This window comes from Gekko japonicus, unplaced genomic scaffold (genome assembly GCF_001447785.1).
Source record: "Gekko japonicus isolate JY-2015 unplaced genomic scaffold, Gekko_japonicus_V1.1 scaffold3828, whole genome shotgun sequence".
Lineage (NCBI taxonomy): Eukaryota > Metazoa > Chordata > Lepidosauria > Squamata > Gekkonidae > Gekko > Gekko japonicus.
Genome location: NW_015170389.1, coordinates 47,348 through 57,484, shown reverse-complemented (window position 1 = coordinate 57,484; position 10,137 = coordinate 47,348). Strand labels below are relative to the sequence as shown.

The 10,137-nt window shown below is 51.6% G+C and overlaps 1 protein-coding gene across 1 annotated transcript in view; it reads left to right on the top strand.

Moving 5' to 3' along the window:
• The window catches only part of LOC107116366 (cytochrome P450 11B, mitochondrial), a 22,620-nt gene extending 13,903 nt beyond the window's left edge, over positions 1 to 8,717 (top strand). The window contains exons 7-9 of the mRNA XM_015418263.1: positions 1,340 to 1,418; positions 6,841 to 7,032; positions 8,604 to 8,717. Of these exons, the coding sequence (XP_015273749.1) occupies positions 1,340 to 1,418; positions 6,841 to 7,032; positions 8,604 to 8,717 (385 nt within the window). The remainder of the gene's footprint in view (positions 1 to 1,339; positions 1,419 to 6,840; positions 7,033 to 8,603) is intronic.
• Positions 8,718 to 10,137: the final 1,420 nt, after the last annotated feature.

Below are 10,137 nucleotides of genomic sequence, written 5' to 3'. Positions count from 1 at the left end.
CCGCTCTTAGGGATAGAGTCAGGTGGGTCACCGTCAATGTGTTTCAGACCTCTGGTCTTTCCTCGGGAACAAAACCTATATAGGAATCTCACATTCAGTGTTACCTTCAAGTTTACACATTCATTGATTTACTTCTCTGTTAATCTACTTGGGCAAGGACTCCTCACTTATTCTCAAGCATGCTGCTGCCGCTGCCAAAGTCACATGGACCCACTGAAGGTGAGATTCCTATATAGCAGTGGTGGCGAACCTACGGCACGGGTGCCAGAGGTGGCACTCAGAGCCCTCTCTGTGGGCACGCGTGCCATTGCCCCAGCCAGGCCCAGACCATCATTAAAGTGTCGAATTCTCTGCCAAATAATTTTAAGTAAATGAAAGCATTTGGGATTGCTTTCCTTACTATGTTTGGATCATCTTAAGTTAATGTTTGAGTTGTTTTTTTCTAAAGTAAAACCTCAGTATTCAGGTTAAATTGCCGTGTTGGCACTTTGCGATCAATAAGTGGGTTTTGGGTCGCAGTTTGGGCACTCGGTCTCTAAAAGGTTCGCCATCACTGCTATATAGGATTTGATCCTGAGGAAAGGCCAGAGGCCTGAAACACTTAAATATCTGGAATGAGTGTTGAAAGAGAGATTGATTTTGGAGCAGGCTGCTTTTGAGAGCACAAGACTGTTAGAAGGATATTGACTGAGAGAGTTTGGAGCAGACTGCTATGTGTACTTTTATTGACCTTTGCATTTTTTCTGTGAAGGAATAAGTGGTTGTTTTTCATTACCAGACAGACACTAAATGATGCCATGGCTTTAATCTAGTCTCTTTTGTCATTGTATTATTCTGTGGGCATTTAGGACACATCTGTATATATTCTTTTCATACCAGACTGTCTTGGGATTGTTTATTTATTTATTTATTATTACATTTATATCCCGCCCTCCCCGCAAGCAGGCTCAGGGCGGCTAACAATGTTTGGCAGAGTATGCCAGAATCATAAACAGTTAAAAACAATTGAACAATTTAACAGTTAAAACCAACGCTCCCTCTAAGCTGTGGAGTCTTGTGTGCAAAAATTCCACTTTGTGAGCTACTGGCATTAAAGTGGTGAGCGAGCAATTTAGCTACTGCATAAATTAGTTTGCTCTGGAGCCGTCCTCCCTGAGCTGAGACAAAAATGTGTGAACGGGAGGCTAAAACACTGTGAGCTAGCTTACACTCACTCAGCTTCGATGGAACACTGGTTAAAACAGTTAAATAATTAAACAATTTAAAATTAAAGTGCTCACAGTATTGTGTGTTATTCTTGAAGACTGAGAATCTGCCAACGCGGCTATTTCTTTTGCAGGCTCTACCCCGTGGGCATCACTGTCCAGCGCTATCCGACGCAAGATGTGGTGATTCAGAATTACTACGTGCCGGCTGGGGTGAGTATTCATTGGCTTGTGTGGCCACGCCCTCCCGGAAGGGCCCGAGTATTTCCCACCACCCAGGCCTGCCTATCTGGCATTTGAACGCACATGAACACAGAAGGCCACCTTATCTAGAATCAGGTCCGTCAAGGTCAGTCTTGTCTACTCGGACTGGCAGCCGCTCTCCAGGGTCTCAGGCAGAGGCGCTTCACATCACCTACCGCCTGGTCTTTTCAACTGGAGATGCCGGGGACCGAAGCTGGGACCTTCTGCATGCCATGCAGAGGCTCTTCCACTGAGCCACTGACGTCTTTCCCATCACCTCCTGCATGGTCCTTTTAACTGGAGATGCTGGAGATTGAACCTGGGACTTCCCTGCATGCCAAACGGAGGCTCTCCCACTGAGCCAGGCCCCTCTTTACAGCTCTCCAGGGTCTCAGGCAGAGGTCTTTCCCATCACCTCCTGCCTGGTCCTTTTAACTGGAGATGCTGGAGATTGAACCTGGGACCTTCTGCATGCCAAGCAGAGGCTCTGACACTGAACCACTGACGTCTTTCACATCACCTCCTGCCTGGTCCTTTTAACTGGAGATGCTAGGGAATGAACTTGGGACCTTCTGCATGCCAAGCAGGTGCTCTACCACTGAGCCAGGCCCCTCCTTACAGCTCTCCAGGGTCTCAGGCGGAGGTCTTCCACGTCACCTCCTGCCTGGTCCTTTTTAACTGGGGATGCCGGGGATTGAACCAGGGACCTTCTGCACGCCAAGCAGAGGCTCTGCCACTGAGCCACAGCCCCTCTTCACAGCTCTCCAGGGTCTCAGGCGGAGGTCTTTCCCATCACCCACTGCCTGGTCCTTTTTAACTGGAGATGCTGCCGGGGATTGAACCTGGGAACTCCTGTATGCCAAGCAGAGGCTCTTCCACTGAGCCACAGCCCCTCTTTACAGCTCTCCAGGGTCTCAGGCAGATGTCTTTCCCATCACCTTCTGCCCGGTCCCTTTTAACTGAGGATGCCGGGGATTGAACCTGGGACCTTCTGCATGCCAAGCAGAGGCTCTTCCACTGAGCCACAGCCCCTCTTCACAGCTCTCCAGGGTCTCAGGCAGAGGTCTTCCACGTCACCTCCTGCCTGGTCTTTTAACTGGAGATGTCGGGGATTGAACCTGGGACCTTCTGCATGCCAAGCAGAGGCTTTGCCCCTGAGCCACGGCCCCTCCCCATTTGCAGTTCTCATGTCTTAAGACGCAGCGATCAAGGGGGGGCAGTTTAGGGCCTGGTGGCTGGGTGGGGGCCTTTGGGGCTTCCTCACCTGCCTCCCAAGGATCATGCTCTCCACGTTTTTCACATCATTTTCCAGTACAAGTTGGCAGACGGTAACTACATCTCTCAGTCGCCATGCAGAACGTTCCAGTATAGCAACAGAAGCAGAATTTCCACCGGTCATTCACACGTAGCAAGAACTAGCTAACATACAATGTGTTATGTATACCATAAAGCCTGTGTTTTGCATAACTTTTATGAAGACTAAAGGGCCCCTTTATGTTAAAATTGGGGGGGGGTAACCTTTTTGGGTATGTGCCAAATCCCTTTTGTGAGCCAGCAAACTATAAAAAAGAATTTTGTGCCGCCTTAATTTGCATCGTTGCCCTAACCTGGATGGGCCCAACTTTCATCAGATTTTGGAAGTTAAACAGGGTTAGTGTTTGGATGGGAAATGACCAAGGAAGTCCAGGGTTGCTATGCAGAGGCAGGCAATGGGAAACCACCTCTGCATGGCTTTTGCCTTGACCGGGATGGCCCAGGATAGCCCCATCTCATCAGATTCCAGAAACTAGACAGGGTTAGTACTTGGGTGGGAGCCCACCATGGAAGTCCAGGGTCTCTACACAGAGGCAGGCAGTGAAAACCACCTCTGAATATCTCTTGCCTTGGAAATCTTACACAGTCAGCTGGATGACCTTGGGTCAGTCACAGTTCTCTCAGAGCCGTTCTCTGAAGAGCAGTTCTCTCAGAGCTCTCTCAGCTCCACCTACCTCCCAGGATGTCTGTTGTGGGGACAGGAAGGGAAAGGGGATTGTGAGCTGCTCTGAGACTCCGAGTGATGGTTGGAGTACGAATCTAATCTCTTCTCCTCCTCCTCCTCTTCCTACCACCACCAATTCGTACCCTTATTTTTTTTCATCTATTAACATTTCCTAGGCTTTGGTGAAAAGTTGTTCAGTTTCATCTGAATGGAAAAGAAACTTTGCTTTGAAAAGTTGTAAGGCCGTCAACAGGTGTCTGTTGAATGAAAACTATTTATTTATTTATTTCTTGTCAGATTTATACCCCGCCCTTCCTGCAAAGCAGGCTCAGGGCGGCTTCCAATAACATAAATACATGATAAAAACACACATAATACAAATTAAAATATAATTGATTCCCCACTCCTCCACATGCAGCCAGCTGGTGTGACCTTGGGTCAGTCACAAGTTCTCTCGGAGCTCTCTCAGCCCCACCCGCCTCACAGGGTGTCTGTTGTGGGGAGGGGAAGGGAAAGGAGATTGTAAGCCGCTCTGAGACTCCCCTGGGTACTGAAGGGTGGGGTATAAATGCAATCTCCTCCTCCTCTTCCTCCTCTCCAGTCCATGTCCATCAAGCTGCAACCAGCCACAGGCTCCGCCCTGCAGGCCTTCAACCCACTCCTGCCCCCGGCGGTCATTTCCCAAGTCCTGCTGGTGGCCAACCCTCTCCAGGTGGGTGCCGGGGGGGGGCTGGGGGGGGAAGTTGGCAGGTGGGCTGGGTCAGCGTCCAGAGAACAGCGCTGGTGTGATTGCGGCACGGCTGCCCGGGCGCAGGGGTCAAGCTAAGCCAGGTCTGGCAGGAGCGCTTGGCCCTGGCGGAGGGAGCCGTTGCCGCTGGCCCAGTGCAGGACGGGGGGGAGGGGGCAGGAGGGCGTGTGGGGGCGCTGCAGAGATTCTGACCCTTTCTTCTCCCTCCTCAGGCTCCCCTGCGACTGAAGTACCGGCTGCTCTACACCCAGGGCCGGCAGCCCCACTGCGAAGAGGGGGAGGTGACCGATTTCCCCCACGCGGAGCTCTGGGGAGGGAGCTGAAGACAGTGGAAGGAGGGGGGGGAACGGAGCTTGCCCTCAGATTTCTGGGAGGGGCTGAGGATTTACTCGGCATCCTCTTTCTGTGAACCAATCAGCACCTTTTTGATAAAAATGTTCAGACTTTATGGATCGCATGGGGTTGGGAGTGGCGGGCTCTAATCCGGGAGGACCGGGTTTGATTCCCCCACTCCTCCACTTGCAGCAAGCTGACCTTGGGTCAGTCACAAGTTCTCTCGGAGCTCTCTCAGCCAGTGTTCCCTCTCAGCTGAGTTAGTGTGAGCTAGCTGACAGTTTTTTAGCCTCCGGCTCACGCATTTTTGTCTCAGCTCAGGGAGGATGGGGCTCCAGAGCAAAGTAATGTATCCAGTAGCCAAATCGCTCGCTCACCACTTTAATGCCAGGAGCTGACAAAGTAGGATTTCTGCTCACAGCACAGCTTAGAGGGAGCCTTGCTCCCAGCCCCACCTACCCTCATAGGCAATGCTCCCTCTAAGCTGTGGAGGTTGGTGTAGCTCCAGGGAGGTGAGCCATTGAGGGGGAAACTCCGGCCTGCTCTTCTTGGCCACTGGAGGGAGGCCTCCCACCCACCCTCTCAGCGTTTTCTGATGAATTCTGCTAGATTCGGGGAGGGAGGGGAGTAGCTACCTTGGTCTGAAGCAGCGGGACAGAGTTGGAGTCCAGGGGCACTCTTAAGACCAACAAAAGTCTTATTCTGGGCATACGTTTTCGTGTGCATGCAGACTTCTTCAGATAAAGCTTATACCCAGAATTAAACTTTTGTTGGTCTTAAAGGGGCCCCTGGACTCAAACTTTGTTTGGATGAGTCTTTTGTTGCCTTTCCAGCCACTCAGGGTCCACAAGGCACCTAACTGTAAAAATAAATAAATAAAATCAGAATCTTTAAACAATAAAAATGCTGTTAGAAACAGAAACATTCAATTTAAAACGCCCAAAGAATACTAGAGAATGAAGTCTTCACCTGCTAGTGAGAGACACTGGTCGAGGGAGAAAGGCAGATCTCGCAGGAGAGGGAGTTCCAAAGTTCTGGTGATGTAACTCACAATTCCTCTGGAGTTCTGGGCTGTGCCCCCCACCAGAGGAAATCTGGATTGGAACCACCGTGGAGAGAGTGCGCTGGACCACCTCGTCTGCCTCTCAGGTCTGAATACGGCCCAGTTTGTGGATGAAGAAGTGTGGAGTGAAGCTTGCCGCTCGTCAGGATCTTTTGTTTGCGGGCTAAACCCCAAAGCAGCCTTTCCACCAGAACCAGTTTCAGTCGGCAACATGCGCCTGGGGCCCACAAGCTGTCCAAATCGTGCCCCTGTTCCTGCAAGTCTATCAAGCGGCGTTTGAATTTGTCCTCCGTTTTTCCCACGTGGGTCTGCTGCCGGTGCTGTGGGAGGGAGCTTCACCCTCATTCTGTCCTCTGATCCATCCTGGGTTTTGCACACATGAAACACCAAAGGTGGAGAGAGCGGAGGTGGCAGAGAAAGCTGGATGCACCCGGCTGCGGATCCTCTAGGGCAGCTTTTGCAGACTGGTCCTTGGGCAGAGTTGCTTGGGCAGAGCAGCAAGCCCCGTGGCAGAGGGAGCTGGGCAGCTGGCACACACCGGCATCACCAGGAAAGGTGCCCCGGGAGCAGGACGGGGGGGGGGGCGCTGCTGCCCTCAGAGACCCCCTGCCTGTGGGGCTTCCCAGTTTCTCCCGCTGCCCTTGTTGTCTCTGCTGTTCTCACCCGAGTCACCCTGCTCCCATTCTCTGTACAGGCCTGACTGGCGTTATCTGTCAAAGGCTGGCACAGTCCCTGTTCATTTCAATGAGGCTTGGGTAAGTGGACTCCCTGGCGGATGGCTCCAGATCTGCTGCCTGGCCCCGGGGAAGTGCCAAGACATTCACACTGAACGCAGGAGCTGTGAGGAGGGAGGGGACTGTGAGAACCCCCGTGGGTGTTTGCACGCATGGGGGAGGGGGGATCTAATAAACAATTGCATTTTTAAAATGTTTTATGAGGTTGTAAAAAGGTCGGCAGTTCGAGACCCGAGTGTGCCGCATGACAGAGTGAGCTCCCGTCTCTGGCCCCAGGTCCTGCCATCCTAGCAGTTTGAAAGCAAGAAATTGCAAGTAGATAAATAGGTACCACTTCGGTGGGAAGGTGACAGCGTTCCGTGCGCCTCGGTGTCTAGTCACGCCGGCCACATGACCACGGAAACGTCTTCGGACAGCACTGGCTCTTCGGCTTGGAAACGGAGATGAGCACCGCATCCCTAGAGTCGAATTCGACTGGCTTTCGAGCAAGGGAAACCTTTACCTTTACTTTACCTCTCTCTCTCTCTCTCCAACAGACGCTGTGCCAGGTGGGGCTCTATGCGATGGGCCGCAGTCCAGAAGTCTTCCGTGACCCTGAGGTCTACAACCCCAAGCGCTGGCTGGGCAAGGAAGACAACAGCTTCAAGGCCCTGGCCTTTGGCTTTGGTGCACGGCAGTGCATCGGGCGGCGCTTGGCCGAAGCAGAGATGACCCTCTTTCTCTTCCACGTGAGTTCAAGGGAAGGGGACGGCCACCGGGATGGGGAAGAGCCTTCTTCTGCTCCAACTGGGGCTCCAACAGCTACTCCGGTGTAAGCCCACCGAAATCAAGGGGTTTGAACTGAGCCAGCCTCGGTGGAGAGGGCGGGGTAGAAATTTAATCAATCGAACTGCCACCACTCTGCACAGGATCGTGCTGTCAAGCAATTGCAAGCGGGCAGTTCCGTGTCTCTGCTTCCTTGCTTGGCGTGACACGGTCTGCTCTCTCTCTCTTTGCACACTGCAGCTAGTAAACCGGAAAACGGGCAAATTGATCCATTTGTATGCCCGGGATAACATTCTCCAGTAAAATGGATGAGGATACGTTCTAGTATTGGAAATCATAGCATGGAATATCATGTGAAGACACTGTGAATAGTAGATTTGCAAGAGAGACTACCACGGTGCTTCAGTATGTTCGGATGAAGTTGTGAACGAAACGAAAATCAACTCCGGGGAGTTTCGTCAACCCACTTTTTCCCTGTACTTTTGAACCCGCTTTTTGGTGTGCATATGAAAGACAGAATAGGTAATAATGTGGATGTGTCATTAGCTAAAATAACATTGTTAAACACAGTGGAGAAATTGTATTTTATTCCATCCTAAGCGCTGAGTTGTCAGCCTGTTTTCCGGTTTACTGTTTGCACACTGCAGAACAGAAAGTGCTTCGAAGGGAGAACGACGAGGAGAAAGGGCCCCATCCACCTGGAGGTCCCCCCTGCAGCTTAGAATCATAAAATCACAGAGTTGGAAAGGACCTCCAAGGGTCATCTAGTCCAACCCCCTGCACAATGCAGGAAATTCACAAATACCTCTCCCCCACACCCACAGTGACTGCTGTTCCATGCCCAGATGATGACAAAAAACCCTCCAGGATCTCCACCCAAACTGGCCTGGAGAAAAACTGCTTCCTGACCCCAGAGTGGCGGTCGGCATTTTCCTGGGCATGTAAGAAAGGGCCACCAGAACTAAGCACCAATGTGATCCAGCTCTGGTTGTCCAGAGGAGGGCAACCAGGATGGTGAGAGGGTTGGAATCCAAGTCTTACGAGGAAAGGCTGAAAGAGTTGGGTCTGTTTAGCCTGGGAAAGAGAAGGCTTAGAGGGGACATGATTGCCATCTTCAAGTACTTGAAGGGCTGTCATGTAGATGACGGAGCAGATCTATTCTCTCTTGCTCCGGATTGCAAGACTAGATCTAATGGGTGGAAATTACAAGGAAGTCGTTACCGGCTAAAAATCAGGAGAAGCTTCCTGACTGTAAGAATGGTTGAGCAGTGGAACAGTCTGCCTCAGGAGGTGGTAGATGCTCCTTCGCTGTAGGTTTTCAAGCGGAGGCTGGACGACCATCTTTTGGTCTGTTGTAGGTATGTAGGGCTATCTTTTGGCTCTGCTCCTGCAGAGTGCAGGGGGTTGGACTAGATGACCTGCAAGGTCCCTTCCAACTCTTAACATTCTATGATTCTACCCTTCCTGCCCTTCCTTGATTCACAGCCCAAACTCCTCCAGCTTCACCTCTGCTGTGTTTGTTGTTTCGTTTCAGATGCTGCGGAACTTCAAAATCGACACCGTTTCCAAGGCAGACATTAAAACCGTTTTTGGCTTCATCCTCATGCCGGAGAAGCCCCCCCTGCTCACCTTCCGGCCCATTGACTAGGCGGAGGGGGGTCTCTGTTCCCCGCCCCCCGTCATGTGACCACCTGGACTGGCCATTAGCAGACATCTCTCCCCCCCCCAACAAAGCTCAACTGAAGCTCCAAACCAAGGTCCCTTGGAGAGGGGATATGGGGATCGAACCCTTTCACTCCCCACCAATGCTCCCTCTGAGCTGTGGAGTCTTGTGAGCAAAAGTTCTACTCTGTGAGCTACCGGCATTAAAGTTGTGAGCGAGCGATTTGGCTCCTGCATAAATCGGTGTGCTCTGAAGCCCCATCCCCTTCCTGAGCTAAGACAAAGATCTGTGAGCCGGAGGCTAAAAAACTGTGAGCTAGCTCACACTAACTCGGCTTGGAGGGAACACTACTCCCTACGTAGTTCCACAAAGGAAAACTCAGCTGTCTCCATATTGACACCCTTTAACGAAAAGGGGACACACACACACACACACATTTATACAGGAGATTTACTAATGACAACCAGAGGCCTAGGAATAGGTCAAAGGTATTTATTTCCTGTTAGAGAGCTTCCCTTTGCTTCACAAGGTTCTGCTCTCCTGGCTCCTTAAACCCGACCGAAAAAGTCATTTTAGCCAAGGCACAAAGACTCTCAGGCAGGGGAGCCGGTCTCCCCACTGCTCTGCCCATGCACCATTCCTTCTGGCCACAGGGAAGGAGCCCGCTGAAAGGTCCAATCGGGCAGCCGCTGTGTCCAGGAGGGGCAACCAGACTTGGGTTTCACTCACACCTTCTCGCCCACTGGGGCGAACTCAGGGATGTTTGCTGCTGCCGCCGCCACACTGGCTGGTCACAACGTCTTGTGCTCTGGTGCACGGAGCACCCAACCAAGTCACCGGGGCCCAATCCGGACGGTGCCGTAGCGGAGCACAAAGGAGCCACAAAGAGACCTCCTTGGAATCCAGAACCGCAGCTCAGAACGAAGCAGGCTTGTACGTCTGAGAGCAGCAAAGGATTCCAACCCTGTCCTTCGAAGCATCCCCCAGGCAGCTTCCGACATACTCAGGCAGTGGAAAGAGCAATGCTGTTCATCTCGATGCCGTAGCAGTGTGCCTGTCTGCCTTTTCCTAATAAATAATGATTTACAAAGATTAGTTGTTGTAGATTTTCCGGGCTGTCTGGCCGTGGTCTTCGCATTGTAGGACCCGACGTTTCGCCAGCAGCTGTGACTGGCATCCTCAGAAGTATAACACAGAAAGACGGAATACTCTCTGTCTCAAGGTGAGAAGGAAAATGGTAGGCAGGTAATTTATATCTTCAGGAAGGTGGGGTAGGGCTGAGTCATTGTCTTGTAGGAGTCCCCCAGGCTGTAAAACATGCTAATGGAGGAGCTTTCCTGAGGAGGTTCTTTTGCATATGGATTGGCTGTTGAAATTTACAAAGGTGTCCTGATTTGTCCTGGAC